At 45.5% G+C, this 25,693-nt stretch overlaps 1 protein-coding gene across 1 annotated transcript; it reads left to right on the top strand.

Annotated features, from left to right (window-relative positions):
- The first annotated feature begins 770 nt into the window (after nt 1-770).
- Nucleotides 771-11,227, top strand: lamtor5 (late endosomal/lysosomal adaptor, MAPK and MTOR activator 5). The gene is made up of 4 exons (XM_043718887.2): nt 771-862; nt 1,519-1,580; nt 2,313-2,430; nt 10,955-11,227. The coding sequence occupies exons 1-4, from the start codon at nt 819-821 to the stop codon at nt 11,013-11,015; spliced, it is 285 nt and encodes a 94-aa protein (XP_043574822.1). The 5' UTR covers nt 771-818; the 3' UTR covers nt 11,016-11,227.
- Nucleotides 11,228-25,693: the final 14,466 nt, after the last annotated feature.

The following is a 25,693-nucleotide window of genomic DNA, read 5'->3' as shown; positions in this document are numbered from 1 at the left end:
CAATCTCCCCAGCTACCTCCTTCAGTATCTGGGGGTGTATCATCACTAAAGCCTCCTCAATCTCCCCAGCTATCTCCTTCAGTATCTGGGGGTGTATCATCACTAAAGCCTCCTCAATCTCCCCAGCTATCTCCTTCAGTATCTGGGGGTGTATCATCACTAAAGCCTCCTCAATCTCCCCAGCTACCTCCTTCAGTATCTGGGGGTGTATCATCACTAAAGCCTCCTCAATCTCCCCAGCTATCTCCTTCAGTATCTGGGGGTGTATCATCACTAAAGCCTCCTCAATCTCCCCAGCTACCTCCTTCAGTATCTGGGGGTGTATCATCACTAAAGCCTCCTCAATCTCCCCAGCTATCTCCTTCAGTATCTGGGGGTGTATCATCACTAAAGCCTCCTCAATCTCCCCAGCTACCTCCTTCAGTATCTGGGGGTGTATCATCACTAAAGCCTCCTCAATCTCCCCAGCTATCTCCTTCAGTATCTGGGGGTGTAGTCCTGCAGTCCAGACCTTCAGACCTTACAGCCTCCCCAACACCTTCTCCTGAGTCATGGCCACTACACTCACTCTGTGCCCTGACTCTGTGGAACTCCTGTTACTATATCCCTACATTCTCATTATCCTGTATCCTTCATTCCGACTTGCCCCTGTCCCTGTAGTCAAGGGGCGGAGTCACACAAGGGGCGGGGTCTGTACAAGGGGCGGAGTCAGGGGCGGGGTCTGCTCAAGCAGCAGGGTCATACAGGGGGCGGGGTCAAACGTTATGGTCCCGCCCACTGGTGACGCTCCATCCGGGTGATGCTCGGGTGGTTCCCGGATGAGGAGAATGGAGTCGGCTTTAGATCTGCAGCTTCGAGAGACGTGAGAGAGAAATAACATTAAATATAAATAAATAATAATCAGTGCACAGAAATACAGAATATAGAGTGGGAGGGGGAGGGGGTGGGGGTGGGGTACAGTGTTAGGGGGAGGGGAGGGGGGTTAAGGAGGGGGTGGTTCAGGGAGGGGAGGGAGTGAGGGGAGGGGGACAGAGTTGGGGGTGAGGGGGGTTAAGGAGGGGGTGGTTCAGGGAGGGGGACAGAGTTGGGGGTGAGGGGGGTTAAGGAGGGGGTGGTTCAGGGAGGGGAGGGGGACAGAGTTGGGGGTGAGGGGGGTTAAGGAGGGGGTGGTTCAGGGAGGGGAGGGGGACAGAGTTGGGGGTGAGGGGTTAAGGAGGGGGTGGTTCAGGGAGGGCAGATGCAGTGTGCTTGGGATGTGGGGGAGGAGTTGAGAGGATGCAACAACACGGGGCTGGGGGGAGAAGTGGCTGCTTGAAATGTGGGACGTACGGAGAGCACCCCACCCCCACGTGTGCTGCCATTCTGCCCCTCGGTCTGTGTTCGCTGTTAGATAACAGAATCCCACTCACTCGTGCCGTATGTTCCTGATCACAGCCTGTCACTGTGTAAAACATGTGACCCTGACCAACCCTCTGCTGGTGCTGTTCATGATGGGATCTTTCTCCTTTCCTCCCACAGAATGAAGAATCCAGCGATTATTGGGGTGCTTTGTGCTGATGAGCAAGGCCTGAATCTTGGCTGTGAGTATTGGGCTGGAGTCATCACTGATGTTGAGATTATAGTGTTCTCCCCCACTGAACCCTGACCCCCGTAATGCTCAGCCTCAGGATAAGGGGCCACTTGTTTCGGACTGAGATGAGGAAAACTATCTTCAGTCGACTGGTCGTGAATCTTTGGATTTGTACACTCCAGGTGTCTTGTGGAGTCTCCAGTATTGACCACGTTTAAAACTAAGATGGACAGATATTTGTTCTCTTGGTGAATCACAGGAAATAGTGAGCGGATAGGAAAATGAATTGGAAGCGCAAGATCATAGACTTGATGGGCTGAATGGTCATCACCTGCACGTTTTCTCTTTATTGTTACAGTTTTCCAGTGGGGGGAGGGTGTTTGGTCAGGGTAGTTTTGCTCTTCTTTGGGGGTTAACAATTGGCCCTATAAACAACGTATCTTTGTGTCTCCACCTAGTCTGACCCTGTCCAGTGACTTCATTCCTGCAGGAACTCAATTAATTCCTAACTGTTATCAGAATTGGCTGAGAGAAGTTACTCAGTTAAAGTTCACTCAGGATCTGTTTTAATCAAATGCTAAGAATAAATCAAACTGTTATTCCCTCCTACCCAGCCTTTGCTGATACATACTCCTCAAGAAACAGCCCACAGCCCCTCTCAGTTATGCAACTGCTGTCATAGGTCACAATGTGGTTTAGTTGCAGTGTTGGTCAGTTTTATAGAGGATGTTCTGTTCTCCAGGTCGTGGGTCACTGGTTGATGAACATGCTGGAGTGGTGTCGGTCCTTGCACAGCAAGCAGCAAAACTGACTACTGACCCAACAGATGTGCCAGTGATTTGCCTGGAGTCGGACAGTGGGTGAGCATTTTAATTGTTTGCTCGTTTCCCTGGAGCAAGCCTGCAATATTGAACATGGAGCAGCCTCGGAGAGCTGGGAGACAGACTCCTCCTATTTTCTTGCTGCATGTAGTCAGCATGCCCAAAGAGCAGGAGACAGGCTGTGGTTGACCAAGCAGAGGGGGAGTATATGCAATGTGCCTGGATTCTTGTGTCCTCCTTGGTATTTCCCAGGAGGTCTGTGATCAGATCCTGCCCTCAAACCTTGGCCACATGTCATTATCCTGAAAATCTGGACACTTGATGTTACATTGGAGTAGTGGATGAAATCTGGACCCCACCAGACTGCTTGTCTGTTCCCTGCTCCCCTCACGATCGCTTTCCAATGCTTTGTTCCGGCCTGGGAACATTGAACATTTTGGGCACAAAAAAATCTAGGATAATGGATTCTGTAAGCATTTGATCCTTGAGGCTGAGGTTTGTTGACATCTTTGGGAGCTTCAGTTGGTGTTTGATCTGGGAGGATTAGGTGCTGAGCATTGGACGGAGTGCAGCTGCGTTGACATAAAAAACATGCAGTCAGAGGGTTGAGTCAGTGGGCAGAGGTGAGAAGGTAATGGAGATGAGTTGGACTGAACTGAGCTACAATATGCCAAACGTAGTTGATGCAGTACTTGTCCTTTGGAGAGGATGGCAGTCAGCATCTGGACATGCCGTGTCATTCCTGGATATGAGGATCTAATCGGACTGAGCTTTCAGGACAAAAGGCTTGAATGCACCATCAGAAACAAGAGCTAGTCAGGAAAGTTGACAGTGTAACTATTGTGAGTGGAATTAAATGCAAGAATAGGGAGGTTATGCTTCATTTATACTGACCACAGTGTGGACTATTGTGTTCTGTACTGGTCACTACTTATAGAAGACTGTTAATGTATTGGAAGCTCTTCAGAGAATGTTTATGGGACTAATGGACAAATTGCATTATGAGGAAAGGCTAGACATGTGGGGTCTGTATACTCTGGATTTTAGGAGAGTCAGAGGTGAATTAATTGAAACATGTAAAGTCCTGAGGGGATTTGACTTGGTGATGTGGAAATGTGGAATGTTTCCTCTTGTGGGACACTCATCATTGAAAAGTAAAGGCTTGTCCATTTAAGACATATGAGAGAACACTTCTTTCTGAGGGCTGTGTCTTTGGGATTCTCTTCCTCAAGGCAATGGATGTAGAATGTTTAAATATTTTTAAGGCAGACATAGATTTTTGATTGCCAAGGAGATGAAAGATTATTGCATGTTTAAATCAGATCAGCCACGATCTTAGTGAATGGTGGAGCAGGCTCGAAGGGGCTTATTGGCCTCCTCTCATTCCTTGGTCATGTGACAAAAAGTATTAAAATGCTTTTAGTGTAATGACACCCCAAGTGGTTTAGAAAGTTTTACAATGAACTTTGAGGATAAGACAAGTGAGGACTGATCGCAGGTTTGATAGGGATGTAGTGAGGTTCCAGCAGGAGTGTGGAGGCTTGACTTAGGTGGAGTTGGAAGAGTGATTATGTTACACACAGTAAATAAAAACTTGTTTCGTTAGTATTTTTTGTAACTTTGGCTCGAAGGTGCAATGGATGTCCCAATGAAGCATATATACAATGTAGTTACTGTTGTAGAAAGCACCAGAACTAATTAGTGCACATCTAGATCCCAACAAACAGATCTGTAATAATGACAAGAGCCAAGCCTTTTGTCCGATTAGATCCTCATATACAGGAATGAACTGGTCACAAACAAGACTCCCGGATGGTATGTTGCTTCCTGGGTGTCAGGGTTAGGTCTACAGGATTCCTTAGGGGGAGGGAGGGCAGCCAGAAAGTGTGGTACACATTAATACCAATGACATATTTAGGAAAAGGGATGAGGGCCTGAAAAGAGAATACAGGGAGTTAGGTTGGAAACTTGAAGGCAGGATGAGTAGAATAGTAATCTCAGGATTGCTATTGGGGCCATGGGCTAGTGAGGCTAGGAAGTGAGAGCGAGTGCAAATGAATAGGTGGCTGCAAGGCTGATGTAGGAGTGAAGCCTTCAGATATGTGGCTCATTAGGATGCCTTCTAGGGAAGGTGGGACCTGTACAACAAGAACAGATTACACCTGAAATGGAAGGGCACCGATATCCTGGGCAGGAGATTTGCTAGAGCTCTTTGAGAGGATTTAAACTAAATTGGCAGGGGCGTGGGAACATGAACTAAGGACCAGATAACGGGGTAGGTAGTGAACAGCCAGATACAGCATGCAGAGAGTCTGAGGAGGAATGGGCACTTGATAAGCCAAGGATGCAGTTAGTGTGACGGGTTGAAGTGTGTCTGTTTTAATGCAAAAAGTATCAGGAATAAGGATTACGAATTCAGAACATGCGTCAGTACTTAGAGCTGTGGAGACTTGTGTATCACAGGTGCAGGAATCATTCAAAAAGAGTGGGTTGAGGGTTTTGGGGGTGGGGGGAGTGGCATTGCTAATCAGGGATAGTATCACAGATGGAAAAAGAGGAGTCATCGAGGAGAGTTTGTCTACAGAGTCAGTATGGATTGAAGTCAGACACAGGAAAGGAGCCGTCACTTTCTTGGGAGTTTTCTACAGGCCCCCCCCCCAATAGCAACAGGGACGTGGAGCAGGAGATTGGGAGGCAGATATTGGAAAGGTGCAGAAATAACATGATTGTTGTCATGGGTGACTTTAACCTCCCTAATATAGATTGGAACCTTAGTTCAAAGGGAGGTTTTGGATTCTTGGATAATTGGGGCTCTTTCTGGGGAAGGTGGGACCTCTACCAACAGGATGGTCTTCACCTGAACCAGAGAGATACCAATATCCCAAAGGGGGAAATTTGCTAGCGCGCTCCAGGTGGGTTTAAACTACTTCAGCAACGGGATGGGAAACCAAATTGGAGTTCAAGTATACAGGAGGTTGAGCGTAGTGAAGTCCAAAATAGGGATTCACCGTCGCATGAGGGCACCGGCAAGCAAGACGTTGGTTTTGAGGTGTGTCTACTTCAATGCCAGGAGCATCCGGAATAAGGTGGGTGAACTTGCAGCATGGGTTGGTACATGGGATTTGTGATGTTGCGGCCATTTCAGAGACATGGGTAGCGCAGGGACAGGAATGGCTGTTGCAAGTTCTGGGATTTACATGTTTCAGTAAGAACAGGGAAGATGGTAAAAAGGTGGGGGTGGGGGTGGTGGTGGCATTGTTAGTCAAGGACAGTATTTCAGTTGTAGAAAGGATTTATGAGGTCTCGTCTACTGAAGTAGTATGGCCTGAGATTAGAAACAGGAAAGGAGAGGTCAACCTATTGGGAGATTTTTATAGTCCTCTGAATAGTTTGAGATGTAGAGGAAAGGATAGCAAAGATGATTCTGGATAGGAGCAAGAGTGATAGGGTAGGTGTTATGAGGGCTTTAGCTTTCCAAATATTGACTGGTACTATAGTTCAAGTACTTTAGATGGGTCAGTTTTTGTTCAATGTATGCAGGAGAGTTTCCTGATACAGTATGTAGACAGGCCAACAAGAGGCGAGGCCACATTGAATTTGGTACTGGGTAATGCACATGGCCAGGTTTTAGATTTGGAGGTAGGTGAGCACTTTGGTGATTGTGACCACAATTCAGTTATGTTTACTTTAGCGATAGAAAGGGAAAGGTATATACCGCAGGGCAAGAGTTACAGCTGGGGGAAAGGCTATTTGGCAATCAGGCAAGATTTAGGATTGGGAAGGAAACTGCAGGGGAGGGGTGCAAGTGAAATGTGGTGCTTATTCGAGGAACAGTGATTGCGGGTCCTCGATAAGTATGTAACTGTCAGGCAGGGAGGAAGTTGTTGACCGTGAGAGCCGTGGTTTACTAAGGAAGTTGAATCTCTTGTCAAGAGGAAGAAGGCGGCTTATGTTAGGATGAGATGTGAAGGCTTAGTTAGGGCGCTTGAGTTTCAGATTAGCCAGGAAAGACCTGAAGATAGAGTTAAGCGCCAGGAGGGGACATGAGAAGTTGTTGGTGGACAGGATCAAGGAAAACCCGAAGGCTTTCTTTCGGTATATGAGGGGTAAATGAATGACTAGAGAAAGATTAGGGCCAATTGAGGATAGTAGTGGGAAGTTGTGCATGGACCCTGAGGAGATAGGGGAAGCGGTAAATGAATATTTTGTCAGTATTAACACTAGAAAAAGACGATGTTGTCGTGGGGAATACTGAGATACAGGCTACGAGACAAGATGGGATTGAAGTTCACAAAGCGGAGGTGTTCGCAATTCGTGAAAGTATAAAAATAGATAAGACCCCTTCGACCAGATGGGATTTAGTCTAGGATTCTCTGGGAAGCCAGGGAGGAGATTGCCGAGCCTTTGGTTTTGATCTTTATGTTGTCATTGTCTACAGGAATAGTGCCAGAAGACTGGAGGATAGCAAATGTTGTCCCCTTGTTCAAGAAGGGGCGTAGAGACAACCCTGGTCATTATAGACCAGTGAGTCTTATTTCAGTTGTGGGTAAAGTGTTGAAAAAGGTTATAAGAGATAGGATTTATAATCATCTAGAAAGGAATAAGTTGATTAGGGATAATCAAGTTCTTTGAGATGGTGACCAAACAGGTGGATGAGGGTAAAGCGGATATGGTGTATATGGGTTTCAGTAAGGCGTTTGATAAGGTCCCCCACCATAGGCTATTGCAGAAAATACGGAGTTTTGGAATGGAGTGATTTAGTGGTTTGGATCAGAAATTGGCTAGCTGAAAGAAGACAGAGTGGTGGTTGATGGGAAATATTCATCCTACAGTTCAGTTACCAGTGGTGTGCCACTAGTATCTGTTTTGGGGCCACTGCTGTTTGTCATTTTTATGAACGACCTGGATGAGGGCGTAGAAGGATTGGTTAGTGAACTTACGGATGGCACTAAGGTTGTTGGAGTTGTGGATACTGCAGAAGGATTACAGGCGGACATAGATAAGCTGCAGAGTTGGGCTGAGAGGTAGCAAATGGAGTTTAATGTGGAACAGTGTGAGGTTTTGGAAGGAGCAACAGGAATGCAGAGTACTGGGCTACTGGTGAGACTCTTGGCAGTGTGAATGAGCAGAAAGATCTGTGTCCAGATAATATAGATCCCTAAAATTTGCCACCCAGGTTGATCGGGTTGTCGAGAAGACATACGGTGTGTTAAGTTTTATTGGTGAAGGGATTGAGTTTCGGAACCATGAGGTCATGTTGTGTTAGGTTCTTTTCCCGAGGTTTCATACACAAGATGCAATTCACACACACCAACCTCTGCAAACATTTGAAGTTTATTAAACAAGGTGACCCCCTTTGACCACACTCACCCCACGCCACGCCCCCCCCCCCCCCCCCCCCCACCTCCCCCCACCACATGAAAGTCGAGTCAAAATGAGGCCCTGGACAAAGAAAACACATCAGTTCGTAATGCTTACAGATCCTCTGGCCGCTCACCCATAGTCACATGCCACTCAAGACAGCCACTCCCTCTCGGGTGTGTCCAGGAAGGGTTCCTGATGCAGTGTGTAGATAAGATGTGACTAGACAGGAGGTGATATTGGATTTGGTGCTTGGTAATGAACCATGCCAGATGTCAAATCTCTCGGTGGGAGAGCATTTCGGTGATTGTGATCACAACTCCATGATCTTTACTATACTTATGGAGAGAGGTAGGCGCAGACTGTATGGGAGAGTATTTAATTAGGGCAGTGGGAAATACAATACTCTGAGGCAGGAATTGGGGCATCTAAATTGGGAACAGATGTTCTCGGAAATACACAACAGACATATGGAGGTTGTTTTGGAAGCACTTGCTGATGGTGCTGGACAGGTTTGTCCCACTGAGGCAAGGAAGGGATGGTAGGATGAAGGAACCTTGGGTGACCAGGGATGTGGAGCATTCAGTCAAGAAAAAGAAGGAAACTTATTTAAGGTTGAGGAAGCATCAGACAGAGCTTTAGAGGGTTACAAGGTAGCCAGGAAGGAGCTGAAGAATAGATTTAGGAGAGCTAGAAGGGGACATGAGAGAGCTTTAGTGGGTAGGATTAAGAAAAGCCCTAAGGTGCTGTAGACTTGAGTGAGGAACAAGAGGATGGCCAGAGTGAGGATAGGGCTGATCAGGGATAGTGGAGGGAACTTGTGCCTGGAGTCGCAGGAAGTAGGCAAGGTCCTTATTGAATCCTTTGCTTCAGTATTCACTGGTGAGAGGGACCTTGACATTCTGAGGACAGCGTGAAACAGACTGATCCACTAGAGCAGGTTGATGTTAGGAAGAAGGATGTACTGAAAAGTTTGAAAATCATGAGGATAGATAAATACCCTGGGCCGGACTGGATATACCCAAGGTTACTACAGGAAGTGAGGAAAGAGATTGCTATGCCTTTGGCGATGATCTTTGTGTCCTCACTGTCCACTGGAGTAATGCCAGATGATTGGAGGGTGGCAAATGTTATTCCCTTTTTCCAAAAGAGGAATTGGGATAATCCTGAGAATGATAGACCAATCAGCCTTACGTCAGTGGTGGGCAAAGTATTGGAGAGGTTTCTGAGAGATTGAATTAAATTTATTGTTATGTGTACCGAGGCACAGTGAAAAGCTTTATGATTACTTGTAAAATCGTAGTTTGATTAGAGATAGTCAGCGTAGCTTTGTGAGGGGCAGGTCATGCCTCACAAACCTTATTGAATGCTTTGAGGATGTGATAAAACATGTTGATGAAGATAGAGCAGTGGATGTGGTGTACGTGGATTTTATCAAGGCGTTTGATCAGATTCCCCATGGTCGGTGCATTCAGAAAGTAAAGAGCCATGGGATACTGGGAAGCCTGTCTGTCTGGATACAGAATTGGCTGGTCCATGGAAGTCAGAGGAAAGTATTCCGCCTGGAGCTCAGTGACCAGTGGTGTTCCACAGGGATCAGTTCTGGGACCTCTGCTATTTGTGATCTTTATAAATAATTAGAATAAGGAAATGAAAGGATGGGTTAGTAACTGTGCCAATGACATGAAGGTTGTGGAGTTGTGGATAGTGTGGAGGGCTGCTGTCAGTTGCAACAAGACATTGATAGGATGCAGGACTGGGCTGTTAAATGGCAGTTGGAGTTCAACGTGGATAAATGCAAAGTGATTCATTTTGGAAGGTCGAATTTGAATGCAGAATATAGGGTTAAAGGCAGGATTCTTGGTACTGTTGAGAAACAGGAATTTTGGGGTCCATGTCCATAGATCCCTCAAAGTTGCCAACCAGGTTGATAGGGTTGTTAAGAAGCCGTATGGTGTATTGGCTTTCATTAGCGAGGGGATTGAGTTTAAAAGCTGCGAGGTTATGCTGTAACTCTGTACAATCCTGATTAAACCACATTTGGAATATTGTGTTCAGTTCTGGTCACCTCATTATAGAAAGGATGTGGAGGCTTTAGAGAGGACGCAGAGGATCCAGTCCAGGGTGCTGCTTGGACTGGAGGGCATGTCTTATGAAGAAAGGTTGAATGAGCTAGGGCTTTTCTTATCTGATTGAAGAAGGTTGAGAGATGACTTAATCGAGATATACAAGATGTTGAGCGACGTGGAGTGAATTGTCAGAGACTTTTTCCCATGACAGAAATGTCTATCACGAGGACGCATCATTTTAAGATGATTGGAGGGAAGGTGTAGGGGAGATGTCAGAGGTAGGTTCTTTACATAGAGAGTGGTGGGTGTGTAAAGTGCAGTGCTGGCAGTCATAGTAGAGTCAGATACATTAGGGACATATAAGCGATTCTTGGATGAGCATGTGGATTATAGTACAATGAAGGGTATGTTGGTTAGTCTGATCTTAGAGTAGGATAAAAGGCTGGCACAACGTTAAGTGCCGAAGGGCCTGTACTGTTCTATGATTAGTGGTGCTGGAAGAGCACAGCAGTTCAAGCAGCATCCAAGGAGCAGCGAAATCGACGTTTCGGGCAAAAGCCCTTCACAGCCTGAACTGCTGTGCTCTTCCAGCACCACTAATCCAGAATCTGGTTTCCAGCATCTGCAGTCATTGTTTTTACCTGTACTGTTCTATGTCCTGTGTTTTCTTTTAATAACCCAATAACCTGTTTGTGATTTTGATCAAAATATAAATATTGGCCAGGACACCAGGGGTGCCATACTTGCTCATTACACTTATGACCACTTATGAGCAGCACTCTATTGATACCACACTGGGAGTGTCAGCCTGGATAAGGGGGTCAGGTCTCTAGGGTAGGTCTCTCTGGTATGTGTGATACCTGGTAAACCATGGCTGGTGATTGGTGATGGATTGTCTGGTCAAATGGTGAGGGATATGCCTGGAAACCTGAGGCAGCTTATGGGGGTGAATGTCAACCACCTGATGAAGGAACAGTGCTCCGAAAGCTCTTCTTGCAAATAAACCTGTTGGACTATAACCTGATGTTGTGAGATTTTTAACTCTGGGGGTAAAGGTTTTTATAACGGCTAATTCTAAAATAACTACAAAACAACTGTAGTTCTTTACTTACTGCATGTAACCTTCTCTCTAGGAATATCATGATTCAGAAGCATGGAAGCATTACCATTGCTGTACATAAGATGACAGTTTAACAAGCGTTTGGGAGTTGGAATGTCGCCATATGAGATATATCGACTTATCAGCATCAGAGTCCATGGGCAAGACCTTCTGAGCTTTCCAAAGCCAGTTTCTGACTATGACGAGTTTCTGGGTTACTGCTGTTTTAGGAGCTGGGTGAGAAAGTTAAAATATTTTACTCATCCTCATGATGGATTGATTTGAAATTAAACACCAACCAAATTAGCTCAATGTGTGGACTTTTCAGTTTCTCCCCATCTCCGTCTGGGAATATCACCTGTTGCAATTCCAATGTCCCTACCTAATCCAAAATAGCTGTAATAAAATTGAATGTATTTAGATTCCACTAGAAATAGTTTTAGATTACTGGATGAACTAGGGAGTGAAATGGGTGGGGATGGGGGGAGAACTGTGGGTTTTGAGAGACAAAACAGAAAAATCCCAGATATTATCTGAGCAGTAGGGTCAGAGTGAAAGGTACTATTTGAGTTACTTGGCTTCTGTTGTTTATGATATGATCCATAACTGTTATAACTACAGATTGTCCGGTCAATAACAGAGCAGCTGCCTCTGAAGCTAGTGAGTCAGAAATCTGTGGATACATTTGTAAAGGCCGAACATCTGACCTGTATTAGAGGAGAATCTGTTTGTCACCTTTTACTGGGACCTACTTTCCAGAATCAGAATTCTGACAGGCTGGAAAGAGACCATTCAGCCCATTGCATTTGCTCAGGTTTTCCAATGAGCATTTCACTCTGTGCCAGTGTCCTGCGTTCTCCCAGTAACTGGGCTGGAAAATAGGTTTAAACGCTCAGTGTGAATGTAGGTAAACTGGTAACTGGCTCATGTGAGTAGTGGAGCCGCAGCTCGGTCGAGGTGGTTGGGTCTTGTAGAGAAGTCTGGTGAGGATTGAGGGGTTAGTTCAGATCAGAGGCATGTTCAAACTTTTCTGCCTGATATTTTCCTGGGGAAGAGTCTAGGTCAGTGCTGTATTCCAAATAGTCCAAATTATTCGTCTCTACCTCAGCATCTGAAACCTGTTTTGAGCGTCCTGGACAGCAAAGCAATTATCTTTTAGAACTTCAAACTTTTTGTGGCAATTCCATGGAGTTAGGACTTCCAGGGACCCTGACACACACCTTGAATCATACCAGTGGTCTCTGATCCACAGAGTGTAAGATCTAGGCCATTGCTCGATTTGGCTATTCCACTCTCAGAAGCTACAGTTGGAGAATTCCCTTGTGATCGTTAGAATTTTAAAAAAAATTCTCCAGGATGTTGTGCTGAGGTTTGGTCCTCTTTTGGAGAGGGGTTATCAATTGATAAATTCCTGATTGATGGATCTGTCAGAACTCACCACACCTGTGTCATAAATGAGGGGTAGGATGGTGGCTTATTATTAATTTAATATTGAGGAATTTCTCTGGTTTTATGACTCCAAAGTATTGCTGTTATAACAGAATGAGAAATTATTACATTGTAATTGTTTTGCATTTGAACAGAATGAAATAAATCACTGACCATCTGAGTTAGGAAAACTTGGCTTTTGCTTCGATGCATGATCATATCCACAAAGGCTCACAGACTGCTCCCTAACTCATTTCCTCTCAGTCTCTCTCACATCATTAATGGAATGACTGGAAATTGTTTGCTTTTGCTGTTCACACAGTGAGTTGGTAACACAGCAGCTACCTAACGTAGTGTCCGCGTTTGGGGAATGGTGGCTGCACAGCTTCCTGCCCCCCCTTTTCTCCCACACACCCCACACCCACCCCATTTCATCCTTCTCCATCTCAGTAGCACTGGGACCTCGTGGCCCACCCTCAGTACTGCAGCCTCTGTTTGCTCCTCCACACTACAACAAAAATAAACAAAACGTTGAAAGTCTGGAACGTTCTGAATTGAGCTAAAGTTATGTTTTAGACATAGACTCCAAAATAGACACTGAATAGAAATGTAAATCTGTTAATAAGGTTGTTCATAAAAAATAAACTTTTCTAAATATTCAAGTCTGTGGAATAAAGTTGTTTCAAACTGCAATTGGTTTAAATTTCCAGCACTAGAGGGCAGCAAGATCACACTATTTTTCCAATTCAACTGTTCCCTCAGTCTGAAATTTATAATTCCACATAAGGTGCAGATTTTTATAAAATTACTTTGCACTCTTGTTTTCCTAAAATATGCCATTTATGCTAATCTTTACATACAATCCTATGTCCCTACATGGTGCACAGGTCAGAACTCTGTTTTTGGATAGTTGCGTTGTAGTACCACACTCGGGTGTTGAAATGGAGCCTTTGTTTCCAGTGGGCAGTGTGCTGATTGTACTCAACCAATCCATCCTTCCAAAGCCCAGAATGTAATTTCTAACATCATGATTAAGGTTTTTCAAAGAAGTTACTGAAAAAATTGATGAGGGCAGAGCATTTACTTGGGCTTTAGTAAAGCCTTTGACAAGGTTCCACATGGTAGTCTAACTAGTAAAGTTAGGTCAGTTGGGATTCAGGGTGAGCTTGCCAATTGGTACATAATTGGTGTAATGGCAGGAGACAGTAATGCTTTTCAGACTGGAGGCCTGTGACCAGCAGTGTTCCACAGGGATTGGTTCTGAATCCTCTTTTGTCATTTATGTAAATGTTTGGATGAGAATATGGGAGATATGGGTTAGTAAGTTTGCGAGTGGCACCAAGTTGGTGGCATAATAGATAGTGAAGAAGGTTTTCGAAGATTACAAAGGGATCTTGATCAAATGGGTCAATGGGCTGAAAAATGGCAGATGGAATTCATTTTGATACAACAAACAAGGGTAGGTTTTATACAATTAATATTAGTGTCTTGAGTAGTTAGAGAACAGAGGGAGCTAAGGGTGCAGGTACATAATTCTTTGAAGTTTGCATCATGTATAGACAGATGGTTAAAAAGGCGTTTGGCACGCTTGCCTTCATTGCTCAGTAGTTTGATTATAGGAGTTGGAAAGCCATGTTGAGGTTGTAAGGGACGTTTGTGAGGCCTCTTCTGGAACACTGTGTCCTATTCTGGTCGCCCAGTTATAGGAAGGATATTATCAAGATGGAGAATGTTCAGAAGAGATTGATCAGGATGTTGCTGGGTCTGGGAGGTTTGAGTTATAAAGAAAGGCTGGATGGGCTGGGACGTTTTTCACTGGAGTGTAGGAGATTCAGAGGCCACCTGATAGAAGTTTATAAAATCAAGTATAAAATAATGAGTAATATAGAGTTTGTGGTAGTTGTCTTTTCCCTCAGATGGGGGATTTCAAGACTGAGGCACATTTTTAAGATGAGAGGAGAGAGATTTTAAAAAGCCATGAGGGCCAACTTTTTTTACACAGGGTGATTCGCATATCGAGTGAACTTGCCGAAGAAGTAATGGATACGGGTAGAATTACAATGATTAAAAGACATTTGGATAGATACATGAATAGGAAATGTTTGGAAGGATATGGGCCAGGAGAAGGCATGTGGAGCTAGTATAGTTTGGGATTATGTTTGGTGTGTACTGATTGGACCAAAGGGTTTGATTCCATGCTGTATGACTATATTAATTCTAAAATAGGGTAACACCGGCAGAGCATTCCCAAGTTTGTCCATAATTGCACCAACAACCAATTTAAGGTTTCACTAACAATTTAAGATTATTCATCAGGATTGCAATGTGTTTCGCTCACTTGGTAGATTCTGTGGCAATCCAAACGCTGGGCCCTGACTTCTGCAAACTGAAGGAACATATCCAGCTCTTGCAGATCTCATTAATGGGTGTTTCTCTACTGTAAAAACTGTACAATGCTACAAAATGTTTTTTCACCATTTCTGAATTAAGCGAGAATTGGGGACATTATTTAGAGTTGGCATGCTGAAATAATCAGCGCCCTGGCCTTGTGCAGTATCAATTGCTCCCTTTCTGTCGTTGTCCCTGAGACCTGGATCAACAAGATGAGTACAAGACAAATAAAAAAAGCCACGAGCATTTCTGTTTTCAGTTGAAGGATCAATAATGTGGGATTACACTTCTAAGGGGAAAGGTGGGAGGTTTAGAGAGGAATTGAAAAATTTAACCCAGAGCGTGGTGAGGATCTGGAATGCACTGCCCAGAAGTTTAGGTGAGGCAGAAAATCTCTCAGCCTTTAAAAGGTTTGCACATGAGCACTTGCAATGTCATAACATTTAGGACTATGAGCCAACTGCTGGAAAGTGTGATTAGTGAAGTTTTGGTGGCGCAGACTTTTGATGGACTGAAGGTCCTCCTCTATGTATGATTCAGACCTCAGTACAGTCTATGGAACTGACTGGAATATTATGGTATGGACCATCACGAGGGCGTCAGCGGAAGATTGTGTTTCCCATTGTGATTCCAAGAGAATTGTCTCCTTACCAACATTCCACCCTCTCACTAACATCAACACTACTGTAACCACTCATTCAAGCTACTCTGGAATATTTCCATCATTGGCCTTTAGGATTGGAATAGAGAGAATGCAAACTGAAACTCCTTTACCTGCTGTACAAATCTACTGGTCCCTATGGAAGTGACAGGTCAATGTGTCTGCTCTCAATCTGAGTGCATATTTAACCACTGGTCCCTGTTCTGTGACCAAATCCATGTCCTGGAGAGGGAACACGGTTTGTCAACCCACACATGAGACCTCCCTGACCAGTGTGGGCACATTGTCTACCTCCAATGTTCTTTTCAACATTCAAAAGCTGCCAATCAGTGAATTTGTTTAGTTATTCAAAGGGGTAGGAGGTGAGTCTGTTCATAACTGTGGGTGCTGTGAGGATAGAGAGCATGTCCAGCAGTGGGGAAGTTATTTTAATTTTAATTTTGTTTGATAAACTTGAGCTTGTCTAAAAGATTTGTGATTCTTGATCCCGTGTGGGAGGGGGTGGGGACAGTGGGGAGGATGAGCAAACTGACCATAGCGCCATGGGGCAGGGAGCCATTCAAGATGGGGGGGGCAGAAGGATGGAGGGTGGGTTCAGAAAAGAGAAATATAGTTGTAACTGGGGCTAGTATAGTCGGGAGAATAGACGCTGTTCTCTGTGGCTGGGATCGAGAGTCCCGAAGGCTGTTGCCTACCCAGTGCCCAGATTCAGGATCTCTCATCTGGGCTGCAGAGGAACTTAGAGTGGGAGGGGAAAGATTCAGTTGTCATGGTCCATATAGATTAGATGATTAGATTCCCTACAGTGTGGAAACAGGTCCTTCGGCCCAAGCAGTCTACACCAACCCTCCGAAGGGTAACCTACTTCCTTCTGGGTGATCTGGTTTCCTCCCACAGTCCAAAGATGTGCAGGTCAGGTGAATTGGCCATGCTCAATTGCCCATAGTGTTAGGCGCATAAGTCGGAGGGAAGTGGGTCTGGTTGGATTACTCTTTGGAGGGTCGGTGTAGACTGCTTGGACCGAAGGGCCTGTTTCCACACTATAGGGAATCTAATCTAAAAAAATATTGGCCAGGATTGAATGGTGGAGCAGACTGGATGGGCCATTAGATCTGTATCTGCTGCTTTATCTTATTGTCTTATGCATTTCTGTTGGAGTTTTCTTTCATTCTTGTTGCAGTGACTAATGGTGCCCCTTTCAAACAAGGTATTTGGTTAGAATTTCATCAAAAGGGGAGTAAAAAGCAACTATTGACTCTGGGTGTGGGTTAGGATGTTTATATTTGTCATGTTTCACTTTGTGACTAAATCTAAAATGGGGTGACGATTGGACACAACATTTCACTTAGACTTGTGTATCACATCACCCCATTATGCTAGGCTTTGAGGGCCCCTACGACAGAAAATCCTGGCCCAGGCTGTCATTCCTCATCCCCAGTGGACAGTGACAGTCACCTCTTGGCCTACGGGAGAGACATATCAGAGTTGACAGGTCATGTTGCAGCTGCACTGGTGAAGCCACTTTTGGAATACTGTGTGCAGTTCTGATCTCCCTGCTACAGGAAGGATGTTGTGAAACTTGAAAGGGTTCAGAAAAGATTCACAACGATGTTGGAGAATTTCAGCTATAGAGAGAGGCCGAGTAGACTGGGGCTGTTTTCCCTGGAGCATTGGAGGCTAAGGGATACCTTATAGAGGTCATGAGGGGCATGGATAGGGCAAATAGACAAGGTCTTCTCCCTGGGGTGGGAGAGTCCAGAACTAGAGGGGCATAGGTTTAGGGTGAGGGGGGAAAGATATAAAAGGGGCAAATTTTTCACGCAGAGGGTGGTGCATGTATGGAATGAACTGCCAGAGGAAGTGGTGGAGGCTGGTACGATTACAACATTTAAAAGGCATCGGGATGGGGACATGAATAGAAAGGCTTTGGAGGGATATGGGCCAAGTGCTGGCAAACGGGACTAGGTTAGCTTAGGATATCTTGGTCGACATGGACAAGTTGGACCAAGGGGTCTGTTTCCTTGCTGTACATCTCCATGACTCAAGTTCAGTTTAGGTTTGACCAGGGTCACTTGTTCGTGTCCTCATTACAGCCTCAAGACTCAGGATTTTGTCTTTTACCACTGGCTGTCAGACATTTAACATTCAACACCATTTGTGACTCAGATACTGCAGCAGTCCGTCTCCATGTGCAGCAAGATCTGGAGAACTTGCAGGCTTGGGCTGATAAGTGACTATGTTCACACCATACAAGTGCTGGGCAATTACCAGCCTGCAACATGAGAGAAGCTAACCATCACCATTTGTCATTCAATGGCAATAACTGCACACATCCTGTCAATGAATTGAACAATATTTCAGTGATTTGCTGGGGGGGGGGGGGGGGGGGGCAGTTCAGAAAGGCATTTTGCATGGTCCTGAATAAACTTAGCGAATTTGGTTCTTCTGATGGTCTCAGTTTCAAAGAAGACATTTGCTGATCTAAAACACGTCGCAGGCGATACACAGAGTGCATGAAGTTCATCTAGGCCAAGAGATTTATTCTAACAGGAAAGGAACTGCTTGTGTTTTCAGCCAGAACTTGCTGAGTGTATATACTGTACGCCATACTTGGAGAAAAAAAATGTTTGATTCAATTTTCCACCATTACTGCTTTTAGAAAGGGTAACAACACTGGTCAGTAATTTCACCTGAAGACTGATTCAGTCTCAAAATATGAAGTGTGGTTCATGTTTGATGAGCATTATATTCAATTCCAGTGTGGACACGCCCTCTGAATAGCTTTGTCAAATCATCTCATCTATAATGATAGCATTATCTTTCTGTTGATTGATTACTTAACATCACTGGAGATTAACTCATTAAGTGATGCATCCATTTCTAAAGATACCAGATACTTGGTTTGAATACAACTGTTATAGGGCTGCAAGCATTGCCCAGAATCGAAAGAATTTGCAACTACATTGGAATTCAAAATGCTTAGGTTGAAATGCAAATACCTCAAAAATGCTGAGAACTGGTGAAACAAATGATAGGCACAGTTAACAAGTTACTTAGAAAGTCTAGTTAATAACTTTAACTCGGTCTGTATGTGCAAGAACCTCATTGGAGACCTGGACTAATTTAGAACATAGAACATAGTACAGTACAGTACTATGCGCAGTACAGGCCCTTCGGCCCTCGATGTTGCGCCGATCCAAGCCCACCTAACCTACACTAGCCCACTATCCTCCATATGCCTATCCAATGCCCGCTTAAATGCCCATAATGAGGGAGAATCCACCACTGCTACTGGCAGGGCATTCCATGAACTCACGACTCGCTGAGTAAAGAACCTACCCCTAACATCTGTCCTATACCTACCCCCCCTTAATTTAAAGCTATGCCCCCTTGTAATAGCTGACTCCATACGTGGAAAAAGATTCTTACTGTCGACCCTATCTAAACCCCTAATCATCTTGTACACCTCTATCAAGTCACCCCTAAACCTTCTTTTCTCCAATGACAATTTAATCTGAATGAATGTCCTGATCTGTTCCCATTCGATTCCAGCACAGAGTTCGAAATGGCACAGGCTGCATGTTATCAGCTGGCAGGTGTACAGGTGATCTAAGACTGCACACTCCTTCTGTCTCAGTGTCTAGGGTGAACTTCTCTTCATTGCAGTGAAACAGATTGCTGTCAATAATCACACTTTCGCTTCTGATTAACAAAGTGGATTTAATAGACTAATTACCCACAGATACGAGTTCAAAATCAAATGGAGACGGAGGAGTTTTAATTGAATAAATTAGATAAATATGGAATCATAAACTAGTCTCAGTGATTGTGACCATGAAAGTAAAATAGGAACACACCTGGTTCTTTAATGTCTTTCACGAGGGAAATCTGCCATTCTTATCTTGTCTGGCCTCTTATGTGACTCCAGACATACTTCAACCTGTCCTCTGAAATGGCATCAAGAGCCTCTCAGGTTTAGGCAGCACACCATCACCTTCTGAAGGCCATCTAGGGTTCAGGGCTACTAGCCATGCCGCGAAATGTTCAGGCTCACTGGATAGGAAATATTGGTTTTATTTTCTCTCAACAGATGCTGCCAGACCCAGTAAGTTTCTCCAGAAATTCCACAGTTCTTCCAGTTTGTGCATGAACCGAAGGGACCTATATGGAGATAAAACAAAAAACAAATATGCACAGATAAACCTTAATCCTTTCTCAATTCCAGCTCTTCAGAAAATAAGACCAGCAGATGATTCAGCCTCTGCAATCTGTTCCTTGATTCAGTCAGATCATCATTCTGTGTTGGGCTTTACTGGCGCATTAAGCAGGCCTGAGAATGGTCAATGTTAGCGGGAGGGCTGATTTTCCTCATCGCGGCCCTGAAACTGTGCAGATCAGCTGACTCTATACAGAGGAGGATCCAAATATGGATTGTTCAGACCCTACACGGTGCATTTATGCTCTACTCCATTGAACTTCAGTTAAATTGTAACTATTGGCCTTTTAGTAACTTCCAGATATGAGACAAGGCCGACAGAGTGATATTGTGTTGCTGTTGCCTGTGTACTCGAGTGTAAAGGCGATAGTGTCCTATTCCTTCTCCTGTTTATGGATCCGAATGTATTTCCAACTTGACTTGCATTGTTGGAGCTAATAAGACTGAGAAGAAAGGGCAGGGAGCAATTTCCTGCACAGCTTCCAACAAACCTGGGGCCACGAGGAGGGGAATGGAGCCAGAGATTTGTCAGAGTTTGTATCGAGGATCAAGTGGGCTGGCTCAGTGGTTAGCACTGGTGCCTCACATCAGGGACCCAGGTTCAATTCCAATCTGTGCAGAGTTTGCACTTCTCTGCGTGTCTGCATGGGTTTCCTCCAGGTGCTCCGATTTCCTCCCACAATCCAAAGATGTGCAGGTCAGGTGAATTGGCCATGCTAAATTGCCCGTAGTGTTAGGTGAAAGGGTAAATGTACGGGAATGGGTCTGGGTGGGTTACTCTTCAGAGGGTCAGTGTTGTGCAGAAGGGCCTGTTTCCACACTGTACAGAATCTAATCTATAAAAAAAAGTGTAAATGTGGCCTTTAACTCACGTGGAAATGTCCAGTCTTATTGTTACATTCAAAGTAGGGGACAGTGATGATGTGACACAGAATTCAGAATGGGTTCCACATGGATTTCTGGTGTAGCAGGTTTAAGGGGCTGAATAGCCTGTTCTAAATGCTCACGAGAACATACACGCTGGTTAGACTGATCTTGTAATGTCCTGGCTGGGTGGATGGGGGCAGCCATTCAGGATCTCTCTTTCTGTGATTTTGCTGAGATTTCTGTTCAACACAGGGATTACAGTGTTAGAAGTCAGTTAGGTCACAAATTAACCACAATCTGATTTAATAGTGGAATAGCCTAGAGGGGTGAATGGTTTCTGGGTCCTTTTTTTCTGAAGGTATGCCTGGTGCTGCTGCATTGGGATAGAGCCAGGTTTCATTCTCTTCTGTACGCAACTTGTTTTTGTTTTATCTCAGTACAGGTGCCGGGGATTCAGCCCCAGACCTATTTACTTCAGTACAAAAGACAAAATGGATACTTTTGTAATCTACTTCTGAAGCACCAGGTACATGATCCAGCTCAGCCCGCTCCTCAGATCCCCAGCAGAATAGGATTTGTCTGGGTTGGATTTGTTTTGCTTACAGCATATAGGATTTACCGGGATAATTTTCCACATTCTCAGGTAGGTGCCTGAGTTGTAACTGCACTGGAACAGCTCAGCAAGGGGAGCAGCAGGTTTGGAAGTACAGTGGCTCTACCCGCCCTGAGTCCGCGGCTGATGTGTTCCTAAACCTACACGGAAACCCAAAACTGCAGATAGGAACAAACCCATTTGTTGAAACGGGAAATTTACCTTCCCGGCCCCTGATTCTGGAAGGTTCTCCATAATATATTCCGGCCACGGTAAACCGCGGGTAACTGAAACCACAGGAAACGATTCTGCGGATATGGGGGTCGCCTTGTAATGGAATGTTGCCAGGGCCCATCGCCTTTGCAGTATCCAGCACCTCCAACCATTTCCTGATATCACGTGGAGTGAATCTAATTGGCTGAAAACTGGTGTCTGTGATGCTGGGGACCGCTGGAAGAGACTGATAATCCACTCAACACTACTGCTTGAAGATTGCTGCGAAATCTTCAGCCTTATCTTTTGCCCTGATGTGCTGGGCTCCTCCATTATTGAGGATGGGGATATTTGTGGAGCTTTCTCCTCCAGTGAGTTGTTTAATTGTCCACCACCATTCACAGCTGGATGTGGCAGGACTGCAGAGCTTAGATCTGATTGGTTGGTTGTGGGATCACTACTGACCAGCTTGATCAGTGGTGGTGCTACTGACATTGACATGCCCTAACCAGAGTATATTTCTCACCCTTGCCACCCTCAGTGCTTCCTTAAAGTGTTGTTCAACATAGAGGATGGCACGTAGTAATCAGCAGGAGGTTTCCTTGCTGATGTTTAACCTAATGCCATGAGACTTCATGGGGTCCACAGTCAATGTTGAGGACTCCCAGGGCACCTCCCTCCCGACTGTATCCCACTGTGCGCTACCTCTGCTGGGTCTGTCCTGCCGGTGGGACAGGACATATCCACGGATGGTGGTGGTGGTGTCTGGGACATTGCCTGTAAGGTATGATTCTGTGAGTATGACTGTATCAGGCTGTTGCTTGATAGTCTGTGAGAGAGGTCTCCCAGTGTTGGCACTAGCCCCCAGGTGTTAGTGAGGAGAACATTGCAGGGTGGACAGGGCTGTTTCTGCCGTTGTCATTCCGGTGTCTGGGTCACCGCCAGGTGATCCATTCGGTTACATTCTTTGAGACTTTGTAGCGATTGGTATAACTGAATGGCTTGCTCGGCCATTTCAGAGGGCAATTGAGAGCCAACCACATTGCTGTGGGTCTGGAGTCACATGGAGGCCAGACCAGGTGAGCATGGCAGATTTCCTTCTCTGAAGGAGACTAGTGACTCTGATGAGTTTTCTCACTGTAGTGAGTGTAACGAGGCCAGCCAGGTGGATCTCATAGAATATGATTTCCCTGATTGGGGCCGTTAATCTGGTCCCATTAGGGATCCCTGGCTGACTGATAAAAAGAGGAGTAAAAGATATTCTGATGTTCTGGTTACTGAGTCTGAAGGAGGCTATACTAAAGTCAAAGACTGTTCACGTGCAAATAAACAGTGACTTGGTGATGGGATACCAGCCACTGTGGAGTTATTTCACTGACAACTGAGAATGGTTTCATGAACATCAGTAGATTCTTAATTCCAGTTATATTTTATTGAACTCAGATTTGACATAGCAGCATCAAACCCAGGTCCCCAGAACATTACCTGAGTTTCTGGATGAGTAATCTAGCAATAATACCACTTGATCATTACCTTGCCTTTTCTATTGGGATAGACAGGACATGCTTTGTCCTGTATGATGCAGGAAATCCACTCAGCAGTGCACTCCAGATATTTTCCAGTGTCACCCCATTTTCCTGGCTCAGACTTTGGGAAAAACGGTGTGAAACTATGCAGGGAACCGAGAGTTGTTCAGCTGTGGGTAGGGGTCGTACCATTGGTTGTTGAGTCAAGTGGGGAGAGTGGGGCCTTCGATTGTGGAAACTGGGATGAAAGGGGTTCAGGGTGTTACCCCGTCATCCCCCCCATCCTTTCAAAGACCCCTTCCCCATTGCCTTCACGGGGTAGTTAAAGAAAAGATGGGTAGAATGAACTCCAGCCTCTACCCACCCCCAGGCTCTCACAGGACAGCAGCCAGGCCTCAGTCGCAGACTGTAGGACACACATTCCAGAAGGGAACATTTTAAAGGAGACTTAAAGCCTCGGGCATCAACCCAAGCTCCACAACAGCCATTGCTGCTCCAGAGCGTGTGAGTCTGAAATCATGTCATGTGACCCTACCAAGGTGGGATAAATATCATAAAACTATAAGACATAAGAGCAGAAGTAGACCATTCAGCCCATCAAATCTGCTCAGGGCCATTCAGTGAGATTGCAGCTGATCTAATGATCTTCAATTCCACATTCCTGACTTTTCTCTGTGATCTTTGATTCTCTTATTGCTTACAAATGGACCAACAAGTGGGGAGTGACACTCATGCCACCCAAACGCTAGGTAGTAACTATTTCCATGAGTGACAATCAAACCACCCACCCAGTGACTTTCAATGTTGTTACCATCACTGAATCCCTCACTACCAATATTTTGGGGCTTATCATTGACCAGAAACAGAACTGAGGAGAAAGTGAGGTCTGCAGATGCTGGAGATCAGAGCTGAAAATGTGTTGCTGGAAAAGCGCAGCAGGTCAGGCAACATCCAGGGAACAGGCTTATGCCCGTAACGTCGATTCTCCTGTTCCCTGGATGCTGCCTGACCTGCTGCGCTTTTCCAGCAACACATTTTCAGCTCAGAAACAGAACTGGACTAGCTACACAAACACAGTGGCTACAACAGGGCAGAGGCTAAGGATACTGTGGTAAGTAACTCACCTCCTGACTCCCCAGAGCCTGACCACCATCAACAAGGCATAATTCAGGAGTGTGATGGAATATTCCCCACTTACCCTAATGGGGCAGCTTCAACAATGCTCAAAAAGCTCAACACCATCCAGACCAAAGCAGCTCCTGCTTGATTGGCACCACATCCACAAACATCCACTCCCTCCACCACCAATGCTCAGTAGCAGCAGTGTTTACTATCTACTAAATGAACTGCAGAAATTCACCAAAGATCCTCAGACAGCATCTTCCAAACCCATAACCACTTCCATCTAGGAGGACAAAAGCAACAGATACATGGGAACACCACCCTCTGCAAGTTCCTCTCCAAGCCACTCACCATTCTGACTTGAAAATATATTGCCATTCCTTCAATGTCACTCATTCAGAATTCTGGAATTCCCTCCCTAAGGGCATTGTGGGTCTACCTATGCACATTGACTGCAGCGGTTCAAGAACACAGCTCATCCCCACCTTCGAGGAGAAAGTGAGGACTGCAGATGCTGGAGATTAGAGTCGAGAATGTGGTGCTGGACAAGCACAGCAGGTCAGGCAGCATCTGAGGAGCAGGAGAATCGATGTTTCGGCCATGAACCCTTCATCAGGAATGAAGCTTGTGAGTCAAGTGGGCTGAGAGATAAAGGGGAGGGGGCTCGGGTGGGAGGAAGATAGCTGAGAATGCAATAGGTGGATGAAGTTGAGGGAGAAGGTGATAGGTCAGAGAAGAGGGTGGAGCAGATAGATGAAATGATGATGTACAGGTCAAGAGGGTGATGTTGAGTTGGAGGCTTGGGACTCAGATAAGGTGGGGGGGAAGGGAAATGACAAAACTAGTAAAATGCACATTAATACTGTGTGATTGCAGGGTTCCAAAGCGGAAGATGAGGCTTTCTTCCTCCAGGCGTTTGGTCGTTAGGGTTTGGTGATGGAGGAGTCCCAGGACCTGCATGTCCTTGATGGAGCGGGAGGGGGAGTTGAAGTGTTCAGCCATGGGGCAGTGGGATTGGTTGGTGCGGGTGTCCCAGAGATGTTCTCTGAAGCAATCCGCAAGTTGGTCCTCGATGTAGAGCAGACCACATCGAGTGCAATGGATGCAGTAGATGATGTGTGGAGGTACAGGTAAATTTCTGTCAGATGTGGAAGGACTCCTTTGGGGCCTTGGATGAAGGCGAGGGGAGAAGTAGGCACAAGTTTTGCACTTTCTGTGGTAGCAGGGGAAGGTGCCTGGAGTAGGGTGTGGGCTGGTTTGGGGGCGTGGATCTGACGAGGGAGTCGCGGAAGGAATGGCCTCTCCAAAATGCTGAGTCTTTGAACTCCATCCCTCCCAACGCAACAAGGACAGAAACCCCCTGGTCCTCATCTTCCACCCCACCAATCTCTACATACATCACATCGTCCTCCACCACGTATGCCACCTACAAACGGACCCCACCACCAGGGACATATTTCCCTCCTCACCCCTACCAGCATTCCAGAGAGTTCATTCCCTCCGCAACTCCCTTGTCAGATCCACGCCCCCCACCAGCCCACACTCCACTCCTGACACCTTCCCCTGCCACTGCAGGAAGTGCAAAACCTGCACCCACACCACTCCCCTCACCTCCGTCCAAGGCCCTAAAGGATTCTTCCACATCCGACAGATTTACCTCTACTTATACACACGTCATTTACTATGTCCGTTGCACTTGATGTGATCTCTTCTACATCAGAGAAACAGGACGTCAACTTGTGGATCATTTCAGAGAA

Source organism: Chiloscyllium plagiosum, unplaced genomic scaffold, assembly GCF_037043375.1.
Source record: "Chiloscyllium plagiosum isolate Xiang-an unplaced genomic scaffold, Cpla_swu_hap1 HiC_scaffold_26, whole genome shotgun sequence".
Lineage (NCBI taxonomy): Eukaryota > Metazoa > Chordata > Chondrichthyes > Orectolobiformes > Hemiscylliidae > Chiloscyllium > Chiloscyllium plagiosum.
The sequence above is the reverse complement of the archived record's forward strand: the minus strand, read 5'-3'. Positions and strand labels throughout refer to the sequence as shown.

Coding starts and splice junctions, on each gene's coding strand:
- lamtor5 (XM_043718887.2), top strand. CDS start 819: ATGAGGAGAATGGAGTCGGCTTTAGATCTGCAGCTTCGAGAGAC. Junction 1,581..2,312: donor GCAAGGCCTGAATCTTGGCT/GTGAGTATTGGG, acceptor TCTGTTCTCCAG/GTCGTGGGTCACTGGTTGAT. Junction 2,431..10,954: donor TGCCTGGAGTCGGACAGTGG/GTGAGCATTTTA, acceptor CCTTCTCTCTAG/GAATATCATGATTCAGAAGC.